Genomic DNA, 25,414 nt, shown 5'->3' on the forward strand with positions numbered 1-25,414 from the left:
GGATCCTAATTGTCTAAGAACACTTTCTCTTTTTCAACCAATTTTGAACTGACCCAATCTCTATCGAAACAAATATCTAGCCAAACTTCACAAATTCTTATTCTTTTTTTTTTCTTTTTTTTTTTGCATTGACTTTATTTTGTCCGTTTTCTTAGGCAAACAATGTTACCCATGTAGCGAGCTTTAGGTCAGTGACTCCCAAACCAAACGGTCTTAGGGCACTAGGTTTTGAAATCCCCCTACGGACTTAATTGCTCGAGTAACAAAGGCCACAAAACGAGACTAGCCAATCTACTTTTGCCCATTTATCTAAAGATTTTATCTATAAAGAAGAATGGGTATTGAAGTAGTTATTCCTTTTCTTTCTTTTTTTCTCTTTTTTTTTTCAATCTCTTTTTTTTTCCTGCTATTTTTTTATTCGCAAAGGTTCGATTCGACATTGTTTCAACATGTGGGTTCTCTCTCAGGTATCGAATAATATCACTAGACAATCTCTCCATCAAAGGTCTTGTGCAAATGTGTGTGCCATCTTGGAATTTAAAGTACAAATCGGTCGATACAAGCTTCAAAAAGACAACCTTACTCAACTACGTTCAAATTATCTAAAAGACACTACATATATATACTTTTCGAAAACATGCTAAACACCAACTACTCCTAAAGTTCGAGTGAGGGAAAGACAACTTAGCTAAAAGAATCTCTATTTTTGGATTTTCTAATTTTTTTCATTTTTTTAGGGATTTTCATTTTTTAAGAATTACACTAAAGCCTCCCCATACCTAAATCATGCATTGTCCTCAATGTATGCAAAAGAGAGAATTAAAATGAGAGATTAAAGAGAAAAATACCTGAAATGGATATGAAGGGATTTTTATTAACTACTGAAGCAACTTACATGATCAAGGGTCGATGAGGTGGATGACCTCTTCCTCCGAATCAACAGGCAATTCTAAAAATGGTTTAAGACGTTGACCATTAACTTTAAAAACATTACCATTTTTAGGATCCTGAATTTCAATAGCACCGTGAGGAAACACAACTTGAACAATGTAAGGACCGTCCCATCTAGAACGCAACTTACCGGGAAACAAATGAAGCCTAGAGTTGTAGAGAAGAACTTTTTGGCCGGGAGAAAAGGATTTTCTCAAAATGGTCTTATCATGGAAGGCCTTAGTTCTCTCTTTGTAAATTTTAGCTGTTAGGCCGAATAAACTCACTATATATGTTATAATATAGTGAACACAATCCAAGACAAACACAAGTATAAGAGAATAAATCAATAATCTCTTATTCACAAATCACAGTAGCTTACAAATAATCTCTTAGTGATTTATATCTTATCACTAAGAGCTGCTAGGTTACACGAATGATATTCAATTGTTAACTCCTCTAGAGTAAACCCTAAGCTGTGTTTATATACACAGTTACATGATATCTACTGATTGATTTATAATTATCTGCTTCCTAAAATAATCTAATCAGTAGCTATCCTTCTGCTGTCCTGATCTGCACAATCTCTTTTGATCTTTATCTTCCTTACTTAGTGAAATATGCTCCTGAAAATCAGCCGCCTGCAAACTCTGATCATCGCTTAAACTCTGATCCAGCTGGCAGTCGCTAAACTCTGATTTCCAGTTAAACTCTGATATTTGCTTCTGCACACTAAACAAGTTAGATACCTGTGACATCATCAAATATGTAACAATCTCCCCCAACTTGTACATTAGACAGAATGAACAAGTTCTATATATTTACTGATGATGTCAAAAACAATCAAGGACAAATGCATGAAGTAACTGATCTGCATAAATAAATTAATACTTACAGAGTAGGCAGAACTAATTACAACTTACAGTACATATCAGAACTTAGTCAGCCAATCAGTCTATACCCATAGCTCTCCTTAACAAACTTGGTAATCAGATCTTCTTCAATTTGCTTCAGAGTCTGTATCATTTGAGCTTTGACAGTCTTGAGTTCTTCATCTTCATCTCCTGTCTGGTATATGGCTGATCTCAAAGCATTTGCTTTGCTTCTCTTCATTGCTTCTCCCAATTGAATCACTCTGGGCCTGTCTGCTTCATTATTATAACCCAAGATTCTGGTGTTTGCAATAGTCTCCATCACAGAGCTATTCTTCTCCATGTCAATTTCAGAACCATCATCTTGAGCTATTTTTGGAATGTATTCTTCATCAGGCTGTACTCCATAAAATCTTCTCTTTTCTCTGATTGTTCTCTTCATCAAGTCTGACCACCTCTGAGTAGCTTTATTCTTGATCTCCAGCACATAGTGAAAATGCTCCAGCTCCCTCAAAGATTTCAGTAACAAATCAGCTTCTGAGATTCTATAAACTTTGCCAGACTCCAGAAATATAGCAATCTTTTCTTTGTCTTCTGCCCCATCATGAGTGTCCATTAAGATTTGAACTGACTCAACCTTATCAAGATCCTCCTGTGTTACAGCTTCGCCTACTTTTTCAGTTAGAGGATAAGGATCCCTGAAAGTAGTTGCTGAACCTGTTTGAATCTTTTCTTTTCTGTGACCAAGGCCAGTCCAGTCATAAGCTTCTTTTCCTCTGGTTCCATGAGATCTGATTCTGGTGAGCAGTTGGCTTTCTTTGTACAGATTTGTACCAAGACTTCCATATAAACTCTTTTTCTTCTTCTGATCTTGAGTCTTCTCAGAATTTAACTTTAACCAAGAGGCTTTAATGTCTTCAACTTTCTCTTCTTCAACTGAACCTTTAACTTGAGCATTGTCAGTGGTTAAAGCTATATCAGATATTGGCTTGCTTTCACTTCTTCTTCTTCTGATTAACCCAGCTTCTCTTTCTACAGCTTGATCAGATACATCAGTGATTATATTTGCATTTCTGCTCAGCTCTAATATCCTCTTAGAAGGATTCTCTGATGCTATCTTGATCATTGACTTCTTTATCACAGGAGGAGCTGAAGGAACTCCATCAACAGGTTTCTTACCTTTATCTGCTATATCAGATTCAGATTGAGTCTGAGATCTAGTTCTTGGTCTGTTGATATCAGTGTAGTTTACTTCACTGATTACTATTCCCTTTTGTTTTGGAATTTTCTGTTTCTGAGGGGAATCAGTAATCTGTCTTGGCTCATCAGACTTTGTTTTGCTGACCTTCTTCTTCTCAGCAGCCAATCTTTCTTCTTCAAGTCTGATGGCCTCAATGTCAACTCCTGGATTCTCTTTTTCAAAAATTTTCCTTGCCATGGCTTCATCAATTGCTTGCAAGGAAGGAGATTTATAGAAGAGAGTGGTTTCTTTGCCTCTGAATTTCAGAGTTTGACAAAATTTCTGAGACTCAGGGTCTCCAGCTTCAATCAGCTTTTCAGCTTCAGCAACCAAGTTTTCTTTCTTCTTTTCCACTTCAGAGTTCACAAGATCAATTTCTTTGGATAATGCATCTGAATCTCTGACTGCTTTGGTTATGTTCTGAGCTTGAGTTACAACAGTCAGTTCCATTGATCTGTGTTTTTGAGATTCTCTGGGTGGTCTCTCAGAGCTTGCTGCTTCTCTACTGTTCTTCTTTGTTTCTTTACTTTGCAGCAGCTTCAGCTTTTGCTGTTTGTTTATTTCCCCTTTTTCTGCCTCATCATCATCTGGCTTTTTCCTTTTTAATTGCTGATCAGGTTTGCATTTGTCTTTGGATGTTTTCTCCCCCTTTTTGACATCAGCAGAGGTGAGAACCTGTACCAGCTGTGCCACAGAAGCACTCAAATCTGCCAGAGTATAATTCATTGAAGCCTGAGTGGCTTCAATAGAGGTAAGCCTATCTTCCACAGAAGGTGATGTGGTTCTGCACATCCTGTGATTATATGACAAGTGGCAAATTTTCCTTCTAGCAGGCTCAGAAAATGGAATTGGAGAGCTTGGAACTGCAGGTGCTGTAAATGGAGTGGATTCCCTAACTGGTGACAGTATCTTAACTGGGGAATCAACCCTTTCTGGTGAATTTTCTCTGACTGGCTCAGAGATTATAGGGGTTGATGTGACTTCTGTTCCTTCATCATCATCAATGTCTGCAAGACAAATACTCAGAGTATGTGACTCTAGAGCTTCAGTAGCTGCATCAGAGTTTGCAGCTTCAGTAATCTCCTGAGCAGGAGCTGCAACAAGAACTTCAGGTTGAAGCAGAGAATCCTGAATCATTTGCAAGACCAACTCTATCTGTGCATCTTCTGATTGATTGGGGACAGCAGGAACTGTTTCTGACACAAGAATATCAGCTGCTATATTCTCTTCAACAGACTTTGTTCCTTCAGATTGATCATTGTGATCAGAGGTTGACTCTGACATTTGTTGGTCAGCTGCAGCAATATCAAGTGGCACTGCAGAGATAGGTTCTATCAACAGTGGCTCTGCAGATTGATCAGAGAAAGGAATCAAAGGTTGTTTAGGTTCCTCTGATTGTGGTGGGTCCACAGTCAGATCAGTAATAGAGGTTGCCTTTATTTTCTTTCTCAGTTTCTTTGCTGGTGGAGGAGAAGGAATGTCTTCTTCTGATTCAGAATCTGAAATCTTCTGAAGGAATCTTCTTTTCCTGGGAGGAGGAGATTGCTGTTTGGATGGGGATCTAGAAGACCTCAGTACCCTTTTTGGTGAAGATATTACAACTGGTCCTTGTTGGGAAGAACCAGAGGTTGGTTTGGGATCAGCAGTTGGTATTGGGTTATGAACTGGAGATGGAGGCTGTGGGATATTATCATCAGAGAATAGGGCTCCATACTTGTCTGGTAGAGCTAACTTCAGCTTATCCTGTACAGTCACAGGAATAGCAAATACAGGTGCAGCATTCTTTTTACTATCCTTTTTAATCAGATCAGTAAAAGCTCTTTTGGTGATTTTAAAAGGGAGTTCATTTCCTTCTTCAGGAAGGGGCACATCAGGGAAGCAGTAAGAAAATATAAGCTGACAAAATCTTGAGTAGTAGACAATATTCATATTTTCTTTTCTCCTATCACCAATGAATCTCAAGATAGATGTAGCAATATCAAATTTGAGATTGTGGATTAGAAAATACCCAATCTGCTGGCTGAAGATGGGGATGGCATCAAAGTTGCTACATTTGTTGCCGAAAGCCCTGGTGATGCAATCATAAAAGAAGCTCCACTCCTTGCAAAGATGTGGACGCTTAAGTTCTCCCATCTTGTCAGTACTTGCTGTGTACCCAAGAAAAAGCATCATGTCCCTCAGAGTTTGAGTAGGAACTGATGAATCAAACTTCTTTTCTTCAGGAAGATGAAGAGCCTTCCTGATAGTTGCAGGTGAGATAGCATACTCTTGGCCTTCATAATTGCATGTAAGAGATGGAGAACCCTTTTCACCGCCATCATCGTAGTTTGCTGATCTCCAGAGGGTTAGGACTTGAGAAGGGGAGATTTGCTCTGGCTGAGTTAGAGCATACATAAGCTCACTGTGAGCCAGGAAATCTTGAATAAGATGAAACTCCTTGGGTGCTTCATCATTATCCAGAATAGCTGAGTAGTTGTTGGTGACAAATTTTGCTCCATTGTACTCGAAGGCAGTAGTCGACATGATTTCTGAAAAAAAATGAGAGTTTGAGGTTATGCAGGTGTGGTGTTTGACAAAATGCTTGAGAGAAATCGTGAAGAGGGTTTGAGAGAGAGAGAGAGTAAAGATCGTGTGTGAGAAATGAAAAATTTCAATTTCTGACAACATATATATATGTATACGCATGCTGGTGAGAGATAAAAGCTGTAGTGGGGCACGTGGCAGGTTCTAAACGGTAAAAAGATGTGGTAGTGGAGAGGTAATTATGAGTGGCGTGTGAATCTGAACAAACATGCACCGGTTACCAATAAAACACAATTATTTACCGTGTTTTTCTCCACTCAGGAATTCAAATGGTTTTTCTACCGTTTGATAATAAAAACTAATATTTATCTGACCAAAATATTTATTTTAACTCGGACTTCGATCAGAGTCTGACCATTGACCAGAGTTTAAATAAATGACTTATAAAATGACAAATCAAAGAGTGATCATTGAATCTTGTAATGATGAGAGATAAATATTCAAGGTCTAAACGACGCTTGCTCCTCAGAATTTGCAAATATTTATTGAACTCTAGTCAAAAATTACTCGAAGCCAAGAAAAATCGTTAATCACAGAAGTGGAGTGGGGTGTGTGATAACATGAATATTCTAATGTCACAGAGATTGTCAAATTTCTTAACTAATATTAGAAAGACTCAGATTATTAGAAAATTGTTTAACCATCTCATAAGCCGAGTTTCTCAGGTTGTGGATCAGAGTAACTTATTTCTTCTCTTTGAAATCACAAATGTCTTTTGAAAGGGAACTCCTCATGGTAAGTGAGTCATAACCTTTATTTGACTTTTTGTTTTCTCAGAGTATTTCTCCAGTAATCAGAGAATGTGAAAAGTCACCAAAAAATTGTTTCAATTTTTGATGCATTTGCTTGATACCAGCAGTGCACTTGGTTCTTTCCTTTCACAAGTTTTCTAAGATCTCAAAGGAGTACCTGAGATTATTTCTTTTGCTTTTCTTTTCTTTTGATTTTCTTTACTGAGAAGAAATTTCTTGAGGACCCATAACTGAGTTGTCTTAACTCTTAGCTTAGAAGAGGAATAAATCAGATTCTTTTCTGAGTACATGTCTAATATTTAAGAAGTAAGACAATCTAGGTGACAAAATTATCTCATGTGTTATGTGTTAAAGATTTCCACAGCTGTAATATCACAAAATTCAGACTTTAGAGAGGCTTAAGACTAAATTCAGTTAAGTGCAACATATTCTTCACAGGAATATCTTTCATCAAGAAAAATTCAAGTCATCAGAGTTTGTCGGATCAGAGTTTAAATATCAGAGTTTATCAAATCAGAGTATAATTATCAGAGTCTGAATGGAGAATAACAGATGCAGTTGCAGATAAGATTTATAACAACAAATACTAACAGATAAAGTGTTTGTGCAATGTGTCAGAGTTTAGAGAGGACCAGATATCATCCCTAATTCGTTTACAAGCCTTGTAAATGTTGCTTCAGCCAATGGTTTGGTGAATATATCTGCCAACTGCTGATCTGTTGGAACAAAGTGAAGCTCTACTGTTCCTTCCATCACATGTTCTCTGATAAAATGATACCTTATGCTGATATGCTTGGTCATAGAATGCTGTACTGGATTTCCTGTCATGGCAATAGCACTTTGGTTATCACAATAAATAGGAATTTGAGTCAGAGTTAACCCATAGTCCAGTAGCTGATTCTTCATCCATAAAATCTGAGCACAGCAGCTTCCTGCAGCAATATACTCTGCTTCTGCAGTGGATGTGGAGATAGATTTTTGTTTCTTACTGAACCAAGAAACTAATCTTCCTCCTAGAAATTGACAGCTCCCACTTGTACTTTTTCTGTCTATTTTGCATCCTGCAAAATCTGCATCAGAGTAACCAATCAGTGTAAAGTCTGATTCTCTGGGATACCAGAGTCCCATCTCAATTGTTCCTTTGAGATATTTGAAAATCCTTTTGACTGCTACAAGGTGTGGTTCTCTTGGATCTGCTTGAAATCTTGCACAGAGACAGGTTGCAAACATGATATCAGGTCTACTAGCAGTCAGATACAGGAGTGAGCCTATCATACCTCTGTAGTTAGTAATTTCTACTGGTGAACCAGTATCTTTATCTAACTTAGTGGCAGTTGCCATTGGAGTGGTAGCAGCTGAGCTATCCTGCATGCCAAATTTCTTTAGCAGGTTCCTAGTATATTTAGACTGATTAATGAAAATTCCTTCCTCAGTCTGTTTAACTTGAAGTCCCAAAAAATAGCTCATTTCTCCCATCATGCTCATCTGATATCTAGACTGCATAAGCTTTGAGAATCTCTCACAGAGTTTAGGATTAGTAGACCCAAAAATAATATCATCTACATAGACTTGAACTAATAGCAGATCATTACCATGGTTGAGATAAAAAGAGTTTTATCAATTGTACCTCTGTTGAAACCACTGTCCAAAAGAAATTGAGCCAGAGTTTCATACCATGCTCTAGGTGCTTGCTTTAGTCCATACAGTGCTTTATCCAATCTGTAGACATGATCTGGAAATTTTGTGTCCACAAATCCTGGAGGTTGTTCAACATATACTTCTTCCTCCAGCTCCCCATTGAGAAAAGCACTCTTTACATCCATCTGAAACACTTTGAATTTCTTGTGTGCTGCATAAGCCAAGAAAATTCTGATTGCTTCCAATCTGGCAACTGGGGCAAAGGTCTCATCATAGTCAATTCCTTCTTGTTGAGAGTATCCCTTAGCTACCAGTCTGGCTTTATTTCTTGTAATTACACCATCACTGTCTGTTTTGTTCCTGAAAACCCATTTAGTACCAACTATTGATCTGTTCTTTGGTCTTGGTACAAGTGTCCAGACTTTATTTCTCTCAAATTCATTTAACTCCTCCTGCATTGCTGTTACCCAGTCTGCATCCTTTAAGGCTTCTTCCACTTTCTTTGGTTCTGTTTGAGATAAAAATGAATGGAATAAACACTCATTTGCTGTTGCAGTTCTAGTTTGTACTCCAGCATCTGGATCCCCAATAATCAGATCTGGTGTATGAGACTTAGTCCATTTTCTTTCATGTGGCAGTTGATTTCTGGAACTGGATCCTCCCCCATGATCCATGCCAGTATCATTTTGATTTTCTGATGCCTCTCCCCCATTATTCATGCTATCTCCATGAGCATTCTGAGTTTCTGATGCTCCCCCTGAAGATGTGTTCTCCTGATTCTCTGATGTAGAGTGATCAGAGTTTGAGGAGTCAGAATCAGAGTTTGAGGAGTCAGAATCAGAGTTTGTGTTTTCTGCCGAGTCTGCAACATTTTCATTCAGATTTTCATTTTGAAAGTGCTCCCCCTCAACATGTGCTTGAGGATGGTGATCAGAAGTGACATGTTCTGATATTGTCTCAGAGTCAGAGTTTATGGAATCAGAGAATGCATCTTCATCTTCAAATCTCAGTTGCTCATGATCTTCAAAATCTTCCATTCCAGTAATTTTCTTATCATCAAAGGACACATGAATGGATTCCATGATTACCCTTGTTCTCAGATTGTAAACTCTGAAGGCTTTTGTTGATAAAGGATAACCAACAAAAATTCCTACATCAGCTTTTAAATCAAATTTGGTTAGCTGTTCAGGATGATTTTTCAGAACAAAACATTTACACCCAAATATGTGGAAGTACTTGAAATTTGGTTTTCTGCCTTTGACCATCTCAAATGGAGTTTTCCCATGCTTGTTTATTAATGATGCATTCTGTGTGAAACAAGCAGTTTGCACAGCTTCAGCCCAGAAGTAGGTTGGTAGCTTTGCTTCCTCCAACATGGTTCTAGCAGCTTCAATTAGAGTTCTGTTCTTCCTTTCTACAACACCATTTTGTTGAGGTGTTCCAGGTGCTGAAAATTCCTGTTTAATGCCATTTGCTTTACAGAACTCCTCCATTCTGAAATTCTTGAACTCAGTGCCATTATCACTTCTGATGATCTTTACTGCATCTTTAGAGATTTTGTCCAGCTGTCTGACATGGTCAATCAATAAAGATGGTGTCTCATCCTTGCTGTGTAGAAAATATACCCATGTATATCTGGTAAATTCATCAACAATGACCAGAGTATATCTCTTCTTTGCAATGGACATTATATTTACTGGTCCAAAAAGATCAACATGCAGCAGATGATATGGCTCAAGAATTGAGGACTCAGTTTTACTTTTAAAAGAAGACTTCCTCTGTTTTGCTTTCTGACAGGAATCACAGAGTCCATCTGGAGCAAAAACTGATTTTGGAAGACCTTTCACAAGATCTTTCTTCACAAGCTCATTTATATTACTGAAGTTCAGGTGAGATAATTTCTTGTGCCAGTTCCAGCTTTCTTCAATACTGGCTCTGCCAAGTAGACAGATTGCAGAGCTTTCAGAGTTTAAAGAGAGCTTGGCTTCATAGATGTTTCCATGTCTGTATCCTTTTAGAACAACTTTTCCAGTGGTTTTACTGATAACTTCACAATGTTCCTCCAGGAAATCAACATGATATCCTCTGTCACAGATTTGACTTATGCTTAGCAGGTTGTGCTTAAGTCCTGAAACCAGAGCTACAGATTGAATGATGACATTTCCAAGATTGATATTGCCATATCCCAAAGTTTTCCCTATGTTGCCATCTCCATAAGAAACATTTGGGCCAGCCTTCTCCACAAAGTCTGATAGCAGGGCTTTATTTCCTGTCATATGTCCTGAGCATCCACTGTCCAGAACTAGGATGTTTTTCCTGTTGCCCTGCAATCACATACACAATTAATGATTAGTTTTAAGGACCCAGACTTGCTTGGATCCTTTGTTCTTGTTAAGTTTGTTAACACTAGCAGCGGAAGATTTATCAGAGTTTATATCAGAGTTTGTGCTAACAGACTTTTTAACAGATGCTGAACTAGGAGAATCAATCTTTTTCCTCAAAGAAGGTTTTAATTCATAATAATCATAATATAAACTATGGTATTCCTTACAAGTGTAAATGGAATGCCATAAACTACCACAATGAAAACAAGGATTCTCTGGTCTAAATCTAGTATTCCTAGTCTTAACTTCTGATTTTGGAGACATAGCATTTATGTCCTTATTTTTCCTGCAAAAAGAAGCAAGATGGTTAGGATTACCACAATTATGACAAGTTTTCCTAGGAGCATTTGGAACAGGCATGTAATTGTTGCTTTTGTTTATTCCAACCTTTCCATTCCTGTTTTTCCTAGGTTCCTTAATCCTGTTTTCTTTCTTAACCTCCTTGAGTTTATGCTTAAGCTGTTTCTGAGTCATTAAACCAATATTAACCTGTTTAGGAGTATCAGTCTTTGATTTGTCCTTAGTCTTTGATTCTGAAACAAATCTTACTGGAACTACCTTAGGTTTTTCAATTTTAATGGTTTCTTGTTTATATGACTCAGCTTCATTTTTATCAGAGTAACCTAACCCTTTCTTCCAGTTTCCACTTTCTAAGATATTCTGAGTAGTCTTACCTGAGTTAGTCCAAGTTCTGATTATCTCTTTTTCCTTAACAAGTTCTGATTCAAGAGAAGCATTTTTCTTTAAGAGTTCATTTTTAACAAAGATAGCATCATCCCTTTCCTTCTGAACTTCTAGCATCAGAACTAATTCCTTTTCAAGATAATCATTCCTTTTCTTGACATTTAAGTTCTCAGATTTTAGTCTTTCATTTTCTAAAGTCTGATCTCTATAACTAACATGCAGAGTTTTAAGAAACAATCTTAACTCAGTTATATCTTCAGTATCAAAAGCAAGAGTGGAATGAGGTACCTTAGTTTCAACAGTCTCAGTGCTGTTGTCCATGTTTGCCATCAAGGCATAGTTGACTTCATCTTCTGATTCTGATGTGTCTGCCCAGCTTCCTTTCTTTGTGATAAAGGCCTGTTCCTTTTCTTTCTTAGCTTTCTTGCACTCAGTTGCAAAGTGGCCTTTTTCTCCACAATTGAAGCAGGTGTACTTAGACTTATCAGATTTTCCAGATTTTTCTTCTTTTCTTTCATTCTTTTTGAAGACCTTTTTGTCAGAGTTTCTGTCTTTGGTTGAGAACTTCTTCCCTTTGTTGAAGTTCTTGTAAGCCATCTTCTTGAAGCTTTTTACCATTAGTGCTGCCAGCTGCATCATCTCAGTATCACTGTCATCAGAGTCTGAAGGCATATCAGAGTCTGAGTCAACATCAGAGTTTGATGACTCAGTATCAGACTTTTTGACATGAGCTTTTCCCTTGCTTTTCACAGTTGATTCTTCTTGAACTTTTAGGGCAACTGGTTTGGGTTTTCCACCATGTCTTTTGCTCCTTTGTTCCATTTCAAGTTCATGAGTTTTCAACCTTCCAAAAATTTCATCCAGGGACATCTCTTCAAGATCATGATTGTCTCTTATAGTGGTTACTTTCAAATCCCACTTTTCAGGAAGAGCAAGCAGAAATTTGAGATTTGAATCTTCCAAATCATATTCTTTGTCCACAAGAGACAAGTCATTCAGCAGCTTGACAAACCTATCATAAAGATCAGTCAGTGATTCACCAGACTTTGAATCAAAGTGTTCATACTCTTGAGTAAGTATGGTTCTTCTGTTCTTTTTGATGGCTTTGGTACCTTGACATCTGACTTCCAAAGCATCCCATATCTCCTTTGCAGTTTTGCACCCAATTACTCTATTTGACATTGCATTGTCCAGAGCACTATGCAACAGATGCTTCACCTTTGCATCTTTACTGATAGATGAGATGTCTTCTGGAGTATAGTCCTTCTTCTCTTTAGGAATCATCTTCTGGGGTTCATCTCCCACTGCAACAGAGAGCTTTGTTGGCATGTGTGGACCATCATAAATTCTATCCAGATATTCTGGATCTGTGGATTCCAGAAACATGATCATTCTTACTTTCCAGACAGAATATTCAGATGCCCTGAGGACCGGAACCCTAAGAGACTCATATCTACTGTTTTGTGATTTCTCAGACATGATTGTGTGATTAAGATCTCACTGTAGGTATATCAACAGAGCTGGCTCTGATACCACTTGTTAGGCCGAATAAACTCACTATATATGTTATAATATAGTGAACACAATCCAAGACAAACACAAGTATAAGAGAATAAATCAATAATCTCTTATTCACAAATCACAGTAGCTTACAAATAATCTCTTAGTGATTTATATCTTATCACTAAGAGCTGCTAGGTTACACGAATGATATTCAATTGTTAACTCCTCTAGAGTAAACCCTAAGCTGTGTTTATATACACAGTTACATGATATCTACTGATTGATTTATAATTATCTGCTTCCTAAAATAATCTAATCAGTAGCTATCCTTCTGCTGTCCTGATCTGCACAATCTCTTTTGATCTTTATCTTCCTTACTTAGTGAAATATGCTCCTGAAAATCAGCCGCCTGCAAACTCTGATCATCGCTTAAACTCTGATCCAGCTGGCAGTCGCTAAACTCTGATTTCCAGTTAAACTCTGATATTTGCTTCTGCACACTAAACAAGTTAGATACCTGTGACATCATCAAATATGTAACATTAGCGTTTTCGTAGGCATCATTTCTAAGTTCGTCCAACTCGGTCAATTGCAACTTCCGATGACTACCGGCGGTGGGTAAGTCGAAGTTCAATTCTCTAATGGCCCACATGGCCCTATGCTCTAACTCAACCGGCAAATGGCAAGCTTTACCATACACGAGTCTATAAGGAGACATTCCTAAGACGGTCTTAAAGGCGGTCCGATAGGCCCATAAGGCATCTATCAACTTGGTGGACCAATCTTTCCTATTTGAGTTGACCGTCTTTTCTAAGATTTGCTTAATTTGCCGGTTTGAAACCTCTACTTGGCCACTAGTTTGAGGATGATAAGGGGTAGCAAGCCTATGAGTGATAGAGTACTTCTTCAGAAGTGACTCGAATTGACGGTTTTTAAAATGAGTCCCTTGGTCACTAATGATAGCCCTAGGTGTACCAAATCGAGAAAAGATATTCTCTTTAAGGAATCGAAGGACAACTTTGTTGTCATTGGACCGGGTCGGAATGGCTTCTACCCACTTAGAAACGTAATCAACCGCGAGAAGTATGTAAAGGTGGCCAAATGAATTAGGAAATGGACCCATGAAATCTCTGCCCCACACATCAAAAAGTTCAACAACAAGGATTGGGCTCATAGGCATCATGTTCCTCCTAGTGATTCTTCCTAGATGTTGACACCTACTACATGCGGAACAATACTCAGCGGCATCCTTAAACAAAGTAGGCCAATAAAAACCGCATTGGAGGATTTTAGCGGCGGTCTTCTTCGCACTAAAATGACCTCCACATGCTTGATCGTGACAAAACGAGAGGATGCTATGAAACTCACTATTTGGGACACACCTCCTAATAATTTGATCGGGACAATGTTTAAAGAGATACGGGTCATCCCAAAAGAAATGTTTCACTTGAGAAAAGAACTTGGCTTTATCATTCTTGGACCATGTCGAGGGAATGTCACCGGTTGCTAGGTAATTGACTATGTCGGCGAACCAAGGGAGAGTGGAAATTGAGAGAAGGTGTTCGTCGGGAAAGGACTCGCTTAAGGGCAAGTCGTTAGTGGATTCAACCACTAATCGAGAGAGGTGATCGGCGACGACATTCTCACAACCTTTCTTATCCCTAATCTCTAAGTCAAACTCTTGGAGCAACAACACCCATCTAATCAAGCGGGCTTTTGAGTCTTTTTTAGAAAAAAGGTATTTAAGAGCGGCATGGTCGGTGTAAACAATGATTTTGGACCCAATAAGATAAGAGCGAAATTTTTCTAAGGCAAAGACTACGGCTAGAAGTTCCTTCTCGGTGGTAGAGTAATTGAGTTGGGCATCATTTAAGGTCTTACTAGCGTAGTAAATGACATGAGGCCTCTTATCTATTCGTTGTCCTAAAACTGCTCCTATGGCATAATCGGATGCGTCACACATAAGCTCAAAAGGTTGACTCCAATCGGGAGACTTCATGATTGGGGCCGAAGTCAATTCTCTCTTAAGGTCTTCGAAGGAATGAACACACTCGCTTGTGAACTCGAATTTGACATCCTTAGCTAGAAGGTTGGTCAAAGGTCGGGCCTTTTTGCTAAAATCTTGGATGAATCTACGATAAAATCCCGCATGTCCAAGGAAAGAACGAATTTCCTTAACGGACTTGGGAGGAGGGAGATTAGCTATTAGGTCGACCTTAGCCTTGTCTACTTCGATCCCTTTTTCAGAAATTTTGTGTCCTAAAACGATTCCCTCCTTAACCATGAAATGACATTTCTCCCAATTTAACACTAGATCAGTTTCCTCACATCTTTTCAAAACTAAGTCTAGATTGTTAAGGCATTGGTGAAAAGATGGTCCAAAGATGGAAAAATCATCTATGAAGACTTCTAGAAAGTCACCTATCATTTCCGAGAAGATGCTAGTCATGCACCTTTGGAACGTGGACGGGCCCGTAGTTAGGCCGAAAGCTAGACGTCTATAAGCGAAGGTTCCAAAGGGGCAAGTGAAGGTGGTCTTTTCTTGGTCCTCGGGTGCGATTGGGATTTGAAAATATCCCGAGTAACCATCTAAGAAGCAATAAAAAGCATGACCCGCTAACCTTTCTAGCATTTGATCGATAAAGGGCAAAGGAAAATGATCTTTCCTAGTGACGGCATTGAGCTTCCTAAAGTCTATACACATTCTCCAACCGGATTGGACACGTGTTGGAACTTGCTCATTGTTCTCATTGGTTACCAAAGTAATGCCCGACTTCTTAGGCACTACATGGACGGGGCTCACCCACTTACTATCGGAAATGGGATAAATGATCCCATTGTCTAAGCACTTAAGAATCTCTTTCTTAACTACCTCCATCATGGGAGGATTCAACCTCCTTTGAGGTTCTCTTACGGGCTTTGCATCTTCTACCAAATGAATCCTATGTTGGACAATCGCCGGGCTAATTCCTTTAATGTCCGAAATGCTCCACCCTATCGCTCCCTTATGCTTTCTAAGGATTCCTAAAAGTTCTTCCTCTTGTGACGTAGTCAAATTAGAGGCAATGATGACGGGATATGACTCGTTAGGGCCTAGAAAAGCATACTTAAGAGTGTCGGGAAGAGGTTTGAGTTCTAATTCCGGCGGTTGTGACTCAACGGTTTTATTTGGTGATGGCAAAGGCTCGGGTTCAACATCACGCTCTTGACTTGTTGTAGGAATGGTGGATTCTAACATTTGGTTGACCTCATGTGTGTAGTCGGAAACATCCCAATCCTCTCCAAAATGTTTTAAGCAAAATTCAAGGGCATCATTAGGATTCATGAGATCTTGATCAACTATTTCATCAATTAGATTAACGTCTAAAGGTTGATCATAGAAATCATCGGATTGTTTCCCTACATGAAAGATGTTGAGGTCGATTGTCATGTTACCAAATGTTAGCTTCATTAAGCCGTTCCTACAATTAATCAAAGCGTTGGATGTAGCTAAAAAGGGTCGTCCTAGGATTATGGGAATTTGATTCTTCGGGTTCCTAACCGGCTCGGTCTCTAGGACGACAAAATCTACGGGAAACACAAAATCACCTACTTTAATTAGCACATCTTCGATCATTCCCTTAGGAATTTTCACGGATCGATCGGCTAATTGAAGTGTGACATTGGTTTGTCGAAGCTCCCCTAAACCTAAAGCTTGGTAGACAGAATATGGAAGGAGATTAACACTAGCCCCTAAATCAAGTAACGCCTTATCCACAAAAGTTTCTCCTATGACACATGAAATTGTAGGACAACCGGGGTCCTTGTATTTCACGGGAATTTGGTTTGAGAGAATCGAACTTATGTGAGACGTAAGGAAAGCTTTCTTAGGGACATGGTTGGTTCTCTTATGGGTACATAACTCCTTAAGACACTTAGCATATGAAGGAATTTGTTGAATTGCATCTAAAAGGGGTATGTTGACCTTGACTTGCTTAAATACTTCCAAAATCTTCTCCATTTGAGCCGATTGCTTGGGTGAAATAAGTCTTTGAGGATAAGGGACTCTTGGTTTATAGACTACTTCACTTTGCAACTCGGGTTCCGGGTTTGGGTCACTCGACTCCTCACGGGCTTTTGAACTCTCGGGTTTGTCATGATTAATGGTAGTGCGGGGTGGACTTGGGTTAGAAGTCGAATCCCCTTTCTTACCGAGGTTCTCACCAACTTGGGTATCAACTTGTTTACCCGACCTAAGGGAAATGACCGAATGCACATTATCCGGGGGTCTTTGATTAAGAGGGAATTTCGGGTTCACCTCGGGTTGGCTCGGGAATTTGTTCTTTTCTCGTTCACACAACGTGCTCGCTAATTGACTCAATTGGGACTCTAACTTAGATACGGCTTGCACATTAGAATGCAAAAGTTGCCGATCTTGGGTTAAAGTTTGCATGAAGGTTTGTTGGGATTGGGTCAAGTTAGTTTGCGATTTCACTAAGGCCTCTATGCTCTTTTCTAAGGAATTGAGTCTCTTATCCGAATCATTAAAACCGGGAGGATTTAACGGAGCTTGACCTGGGTTTTGATAATTCGGAAAAGAATTGGGGTTGGGCCTAGGGAAATTAGGTTGTGGAGTTTGAAAATTTTGCCCTTGGTTCCACGAGAAATTCGGGTGATTCTTCCACCCGGGGTTGTACGTTGGTGCAAACGGGTCATTTCTAGGCTTGGGTTGGAACATCGCGTTCACTTGCTCAAAATCATGAGATTGTTGGATCTCGGGATGGGAAGCATTATAGTTCGGGAACATAGGCATAGATGAGGGGCCACTATGAGATTCTAAAGCCTCGAGTCTCTTAGTAAGGGTAGCTAATTTGGCATCGGTTGCCACATTGTTTCCTATCGAATGCAAACCCCTAGAGCTAGATGCCTCGATCGATTTTTTTGGTTCCCTAGTAGACTCCCATAACATTGTTTTTTCGGCTAAGTCCTCGAAAAATTCCCACCCTTGGTCCTCATCTTTCTCCATGAATTTGCCTTGGCACATAGACTCTAACAAAGCGGTTGTTTGACTATCTAAGGCCTCGTACACAATCTTACAAAGTCTCCATTTCTCTATTCCATGGTGAGGGCATTGTGATAAAAGATTTTTGAAACGATCAAAGAATTTCCAAAATGACTCATTTTCCCTTTGATGGAATTGATTTATTTCATTTGTAATTCGAGTCGTTTTGTGGTTTGGAAAATACTTTTTAAGAAACATTACCACAAAGCCCTCCCAAGTGGAAATAGAATTGACGGGAAGACTATACAACCATTTTTAGCATTTTCTTTTAAAGCAAAGTTGATTAGTCTAAGCCGAATGGAGTCTTCGCTCAATTGTTGGAGTTTTTGCAAACCGCAAACCTCCTCAAATTCTTGAATGAAAAGATAGGGATCCTCACCTTCACTCCCTAAAAACTTAGGCAACATGCTAATGTGATGTGCCTTAATCTCGAAATTGTTCCCATTAACGGGAGGAAGGGTGATGCACGAAGGTTGAGCGGAACGGGACGGGTAACAGCGGTCTTTAAGAGACAACGCCATGTTTACTATCGTTTCGCTAGCTTCTATGGGTTCGGAGTCCGAAGAGGACGAAGAAGGAATTTCGATGATCGGTCTAACTAATCTAGACGATTCGCTCCTAACCCAAGTAGTTCGCATAAACTAGATAGTAAACACGTAGCAAATAAGTGCTAAAAATTAAAACAAACAAAAGAAAGGGTGTAAAAGTGAAAGAAAAACCTAACTCTAGGGTTCCCTAATAAAATGAACTAGACCTTGCTCCTAAATTTAAGGACCACCAAAAACTCGATAAATCCAAAATTATTCGGACCGGTCTGGCCAGTTTGGAGCAGGCATTGCCAAGAGGCCAATCTCCGCGCTTAGACACCAAACCTTAATCGGCCAGGTAAGCTTTCGCTTGTCCTAGACACCGAAAAGTCGGAATAATTAAAGATTACCTCGTTCTTTAGGTACCTTCCTAATCGAGCGCGAAACCTAGGGGCTAACGTCTAATTCAATTTTATTAAAAAGGCTAGGTAAATGCAAATGAAGAAATTAGTTGTTGTGGGCCAAGGAAAGAGTGATGAAATCCCTTCCCTTATCTTATGAGTGTTTTTGCCCTTAAGATTTATTTAAAATGATGCACCACACAATGAGATAATAAAAGCGATAAACAAATATGGATGCTCTAAACTACGTGTTTTAATCTAGAGAAAAGAAAGAAATTAACGCACCTTAGGGTCCTCCAGCGATCACCACAATTAAAGGTACGAAAATTTAAAAACAAAAATTAAAATCTAAATGATGTGCCCTAAGTGTAAAAATGCATGATGCAACACATATTTAATTCTAACTACTATTTTTGAATTTTCATTTTTTTTTATTTTTTTGTAATTTTCAATTTTTTATTTTTTTGTGATTTTCTAAATAAAAACGAAAAATAAGAGTGGAGAGATACGGGATACCAAAGCAAGCTTCCAAATCCGAGCAAAATTTGTCCACTTTACTCCATAATTCCCGAATATTCCTCCTCGAAATAAAGAACAAAAAATAGTGAGAAAACAAGCTAATCCGAAAGATTAAAAATAAAGGAGCGAAAAATTAATTTTAATCCCCGGCAGCGGCGCCAAAAACTTGATGTGCTCGAAAAGAGATTTAAAAATAATCGCAAGCGCACGATCTCCGTTTTAATATTTAAGATTCGTCCACAGAGATTAAAATTATTTTCGCAACCTTAATTTATTAATCTAGGCGGGTTAGAACAATATATTGTGAAAAAGGTTTTCGGAATTTTGTCACTAACTAATTCTTATCATTGTAAAATTTAAATCGAGAATCTAATATAATTAATTACCAAAATTGATTACCAAAAGTAATTAACGAAATTAATTAACAAAAACTACGACTTAACTAACAGTACACAGGAGAATGGCTGGCCAGTGATAAAGAAAACCAAAGGCTCAGAACTCAAAATACAAGCAGCCACTCGACTTACTTTACAATCAATCGAAAACAAAACGAGACATGTTAATATCACAGCAGCATAAACGCATTACTCTAATCCGACAAACGAAATAAAGAAACCACCGAAACACAAAAGCAACAGAACTCTAAGAAAGCCCCAGACTCGACAAAACTAGCAGAAAAACAACTCGGCTCTACGACTCAGCGAACACAAGGCCAACACTCGACTAAAACGCAGCATAAGCAACATAAGAACAGCAAAACCAGAAAGACATGGTGACTCAGGAACGCACAACAGACTCGCATAAATCAGTAGACTGACTCGATACCAGACTTAAAGAAACAGAAAAATTTCAGCAAATCACTACTCACGATACTGCAGAAATAAGGCAAAAGAAACAGGACACAACACGCAGCAAAAACAAACTAGACTCACTCGGCTACAGGACAAAAGACTCGGAAGAATCGAAACAATGCACATAAACTCAGGGCTGGACTCGTACTAAAAGCAACACCCAGCAAAGAAAAACTCTACTCACGACAAGGACTCGGAGAAACAAAGTAACGAAAATACAAACTCAGAAACTACTCGAAACTATCTAAATACCAACAACAAAGAAATAACTCGAGAGCAAACAAAACTAACTCGAACCAACATATAAACTCGACTAAAACTACTCAAGACCCAGAATCGCAGACTCGGAAATCAGTACTGCAACTCGGACTAGACTCGATCAAAAACACTACCCAAACAAAACTAAACTCGACACAGCATACAGGAACAAAACGAAACAAGGAGGAGGACTGCAGGCTAATCTAAACAGCTGAAAAACAAGAAAACAGACTCGATAAAACTCAGCAGAAACATCAAGACAAAACCCAGCTAAAACAAACAAGAAATCAACTCCAACAACCAAGAAAACACAGCAGAACAAACTTCATCGCAAACTCAGAATTCGACTTAGCAGAAAAGAAACAGAGCTCGGAAAAACGCAGCAACGAAACTCAAAACCCAGCATATAGATAAAACGCAGCCAACTCGGTATTCGAACTCGACAGCAAAACTCAATAAAAGAAACTCAACTCAGTATATTTAAAAGCATGTTTGTGATTTAAGGAATCAGTACAGATTAATCTAAGTGGTTTTGTGTGAAGTGAGAAACAGGGGAGAGGGTTTCTATTAAAAGAAAAACAAAGCAGGGGTATAAACCAACGATTCTTACACTAATATTATATATATTAAACTGAATGATTTTGGATTTTTGAAGTTTAAACCCCCACACAAATCATATTTTGTGTTAGAGTTTTTACCTTCTTGAAATTAAAACTAAAAATTAAGAGATCTACACTAATCACAAGTTTAATGCTTCCTCATTTCCCAAAAAGCTTAAAAGCATGTGGTGGTACTTAGAAGAGTCATTCAACTTGGAGAACATAAATTAAAAAGACAATACAAGATTAAGCTAAAAGAGATTTGCATAGAAATTAAAAAAAAAATGTATACAAGCTTGGAAAGGAAATTGGGGCTAGCAAAATGTAAATCTATCTAAGATACTAACTATAGAAATGACTAGGTAGAAAAGTAGGTAGGTGGCTAGGTTTCTAGGTTGCTAGGTTGGTGATTACAAGTAAAAGAAGAGGGGTATTTATAACTAAGGAATTAGGGTTTAGGGGTAGGGTGGCTCCATCTTGACCATCCATGTGCCTTGAGTGTTGGGAGAATTGTGGCCATCCATGTGTCCTTTACTTGCCAACCCTTTTTCTTTTTCTTCTTTTCTTTTCATTTTCTTCTTTTTCTTGCATTTTCTCTTCTTTCTTTATTTATCTACAATTTCCTGAAATAAAATAAATAAGCGATTAATACTACGAAAATAAACAAAAAATAGGCACTTAAATATGCAAAAATATGGACTAATCATTCATCTGTAACTAGCTGAATTAAATATTCCTTGTCAATTAAACAATTAGGCGGTGGCTTGTTCGTCGATTCTTCGTCTTCTTAGTTCTTCTTCATTTGTTGACACAATATGGAATCTTCTGAATAAATAAAGTATTTAAACTTTATACCTTCTGATCTTCTGGACGTGCTACAAAAGATTATTTGTACACTGAGGCTTGATCATATAAATGAACTTCTTCCAGTGGTTTGCAGCAGCATCCTGAAATTCTTCTGACATAAAATCTTCAATAAATCATTTGACGTTCTTCGTACGGATTCCGGATAACAGTACTTGCTATTTACTTGCTTTCTTATCAGAGTTGAGTTGATTCCTCTTAAATACAAATAGGCTTAACATATGCCTTTCAATATATTTTTATCATCTATTTATGAATAGTTTTTTAAATATTAATATATGTTGTTGATTGTAGTTTTTTTTATTTTTAATTAATTATAAATTATAAAAAAAATTAGTTTTTTATTTATAAGAAAAAAGAATATTATTTATCTTGTATAAATAAGAAGATTCATGCTTGTATAAATGGGATTGAGTTTATACAAAACTCTTTTGATGAAAACATATCATTGAAGAAAAAAAAATATCAGGGAGGACATGGGTACATGCATGTGCAATTAATAGCAGTGCAAGTTCCATTGCCGTTATATGTAGTTGAGCACCAACTAACACAGTCATCTACATTGCAATCACCTTCTTTTACAGCCATGCATGTCTCACCTCTTTCTCCTTGAAGGACCATTAAACTCACTGAAATAAACAACATTGCACAAGTTCAATACATATATAAAAAATCAAATATATAAATAATAAAAAAGATGAAATCGCTAATTTTGCAAATTTAAATTTTTTTGACTATAAGGTACAAATCTTCTTTCAATTAGAGAAAAACTCATAATTGTACATTTTTTTAATTATGTACTACATAAGAAGAAATAATCGAAAAATAAAATGTATACCTAAACAAAGGACAACGACAAATCCGAAAAAAAAACTTTGCCATCTTAACAATTACAAATGAATTCGGTATACTAAAGTGAAATGGAAAAGTGATTGATAGATACAAATAACCAGTACAATATTATGATATAATGATTACACCAACACATGTATATATTGTACATAGATACCATATTTAATGAGATTTTATTGTATTTATTAGAAAGATACTCATTAAATCAAGATCTTCAACATATTAAATAGATATTCATTTAAGAGTTGGGCTCAATGGAGATCACAAATTTTGGAGTTCTTGGAAACCACTAGATCTACCGTTAAAATAATCTAGCAATTAATGGGCATGATTAAATATTCTTCTCCTGCATTTCTAGTAAACAACAATTGGAGAACATTTTACTTTGTAGAATAGATTATTGGGATATTATGGCTTCAGTTGCTGCAAGGTCATCGACATGAGTTTTAGTTTTTAATTCAAAACTATCTTTATAATTTACACTATTCGTGTCCTACATTTCTAGTATTGTAATATTAATAATTTGTCTCGCATATTTGTGATATATCTACATGTTATTTTGTATTGCACATTTATGATAAATCTAAGTGCATGATAAATTAATTAACTACTTTCTTAAAAACAACTGAAAGGTTCATAACTGCTGCATAAGTCATGCACATCTTTGTTGGATAACAAAAGAAGTTATACTCTATTAAAATAATAGATATTAAATTTAAGGTGCTCAACAAATTAGAGACGTTGGATTAGAAAGGAAAGAAAGGCTATCATCTAGTCATTTTGGTCTCCATTGAACTTTCCTCGAGTTGGGCTCATTAGGGACTATTTTATTTGGAGTCTATGAAGATCATATCTTATACCCTCTATTAAAACAATCATTAACGGCAGATCTGGAGGACATGGCATATCTATTTTATATTTATATTTTAAAAGTACTGGATAAGTATTTCGTAAAATGTTTTGTATCACCCGTAGTATTAACCGTAGTTCTATACAATCCGCACTGTGAGACATTCAATTGAGTCGATTGCCCTCCTTAACTTTTTCCCCCAAATCAAAATCTAACAATTTATGGGATAAGAAGAACAATGCAATGTTAGTGCAGAACAACAACAGAATAAATTACTAAATTATCACCGAAAGAAAGCATTAATGGGGAACAACAAGAATGAGTTCAGGTTTGTGAACACCCAAATAAGGTCTAATCTATAAAGTTTTCGATTGTTTTTGTTGTCTTCTTGATTTGACTGGATGCTCGTTGTATGTCAGTATAGGAGACAACATATGTCCATCGTATGAATTTCTACTGTTCCTCACCATTGAATGGGTGATGTTAATATTGTCTCTTCACATAGCCAGAAGTTATAGGACTAGAAGATAACAGTAGAAGGCCAAATCAGTAACGAAGATCACTGCTGCGAGCCACATAACAGGACCCTGTTCGTAGATATACATAATGTTGATCTTGGTCTTATCGAATAAACCGCTTCCTGAAATGACGTTGCTAACCGTTATAAAACTTTTATACTACGTATATGAAGGGATATCTTCAATATATAGTTATTTATATATTTGTTTCGGTATTTGTGACAAACATCAAAATTAAATTCACCTAGTAATCCTCCCAAATAGGTCATTAATTTATTTGATTAATTAAAAGTGGAAAGTTGTTTTTGGCAAGTAATTTTTAATCTTTAAATTTTCCTTCACATCAAAATACATTTATTTTAAAGGAATTTTTTTCTGATTACGCATTAGTGGCGCTGAGGCGTTTCGTTAGTCTACGATTACCTCTTTCTTGCTACTGCAACATTAAATTACATGAAGCTCGAAAAAGGATCATCAAGATTTGATATTCTTTAGAGTACTCATGTTACATTATTTACAAAATTTATATTTAAAGTAATTTATTCCATATTTAAACATTTATTATCTCTTGGAATAAATTAGTTTAAATCTTTCAGAAATAATTAAATCCTTAATTCCTCAAGATTTATTTTATCCAAGGAAGGATTTATTTTCTCCTTATTAATATTTGTCTTTAAAAATATTAATATCATGTTTATACCTCTTCTGGAATATTTTCTCCCGGTCTCTCAAATTCAGTATTTTTCGGAGAAAAATATTCGCAATACTTAGAAAACTCTTTCAACGTATCAAAATCATGATTTATCATGAACAATATTTTTCTAAGTATTTTGGTATCAAAACCTTCGCCAATTATCCTTCTCTGTTTTCCAAAAGACGAAGTGTTTCAGTTTTTCGTAAAACGGCTTTTATCTTAGAAAATCGGTTTAAATACCTTAAGATTATTCCCGTCCCTCAAAAGTATTTTATCTTTATGGGAATATATTTTAAGTTTTTATTCAAGTTTTAAGTTTGGCCAAAATCCCTATTCGATTCTTCCTTTCTCTCTTTTTCTCCTTTTTTTCTCTTCCAATCATCTTCTTCATTTATCCCTCATTTCTCTCTCTAGAATCTTTTTCGTTGTATGGCAGTAAGCATCTTGGCAAGAGAGGTATCGGACCTTTGTCTTGGCAAGCCTGCGCTACGGCTGCTTCCGGTGACTTCCACCGTCGCGGAATCGATCACCGCGTTGAATAGGTCCGGCGAAACCAAATCGACCTAGGAGTTTTGTTGGTCGAGATCGCTGGGTTGATTGTTTTGATTTACTGACACTGAGCCGTGTAGTTTAATATTTTCGATTCGTTTTCTGAGTTCTTGATTTTGAGTTTAGTTTCGTTTGTAATGAGTTGTGTAGGTTGCTGTTCTTGAATTTTTGTTTGCTAGTTGAGTGTTGCGGTGTGTCTAGTTCTGTTTTGTCGAGTCATTTGGCCGGGTCCGAATTATAAGCGAGTTGTTTCTTGCGGTTTAGCTTCAGTCTTGTTGTAGTCAGCTGTTGTGGCCTTTTTCTGA

The 25,414-nt window shown here is 37.3% G+C and overlaps 1 protein-coding gene across 1 annotated transcript; it reads right to left on the minus strand.

Moving 5' to 3' along the window:
* Positions 1 to 3,404: 3,404 nt before the first annotated feature.
* Positions 3,405 to 17,116, minus strand: LOC135148489 (uncharacterized). The gene is made up of 6 exons (XM_064083732.1): positions 13,819 to 17,116; positions 13,280 to 13,776; positions 5,198 to 5,570; positions 4,079 to 4,984; positions 3,718 to 3,988; positions 3,405 to 3,446 (listed from the first exon to the last, which is right to left on the minus strand). The coding sequence occupies exons 1-6, from the start codon at positions 17,016 to 17,018 to the stop codon at positions 3,405 to 3,407; spliced, it is 5,289 nt and encodes a 1,762-aa protein (XP_063939802.1). The 5' UTR covers positions 17,019 to 17,116.
* Positions 17,117 to 25,414: the final 8,298 nt, after the last annotated feature.

The sequence above is a fragment of the Daucus carota genome, chromosome 8, assembly GCF_001625215.2.
Source record: "Daucus carota subsp. sativus chromosome 8, DH1 v3.0, whole genome shotgun sequence".
Taxonomy (NCBI): domain Eukaryota; kingdom Viridiplantae; phylum Streptophyta; class Magnoliopsida; order Apiales; family Apiaceae; genus Daucus; species Daucus carota.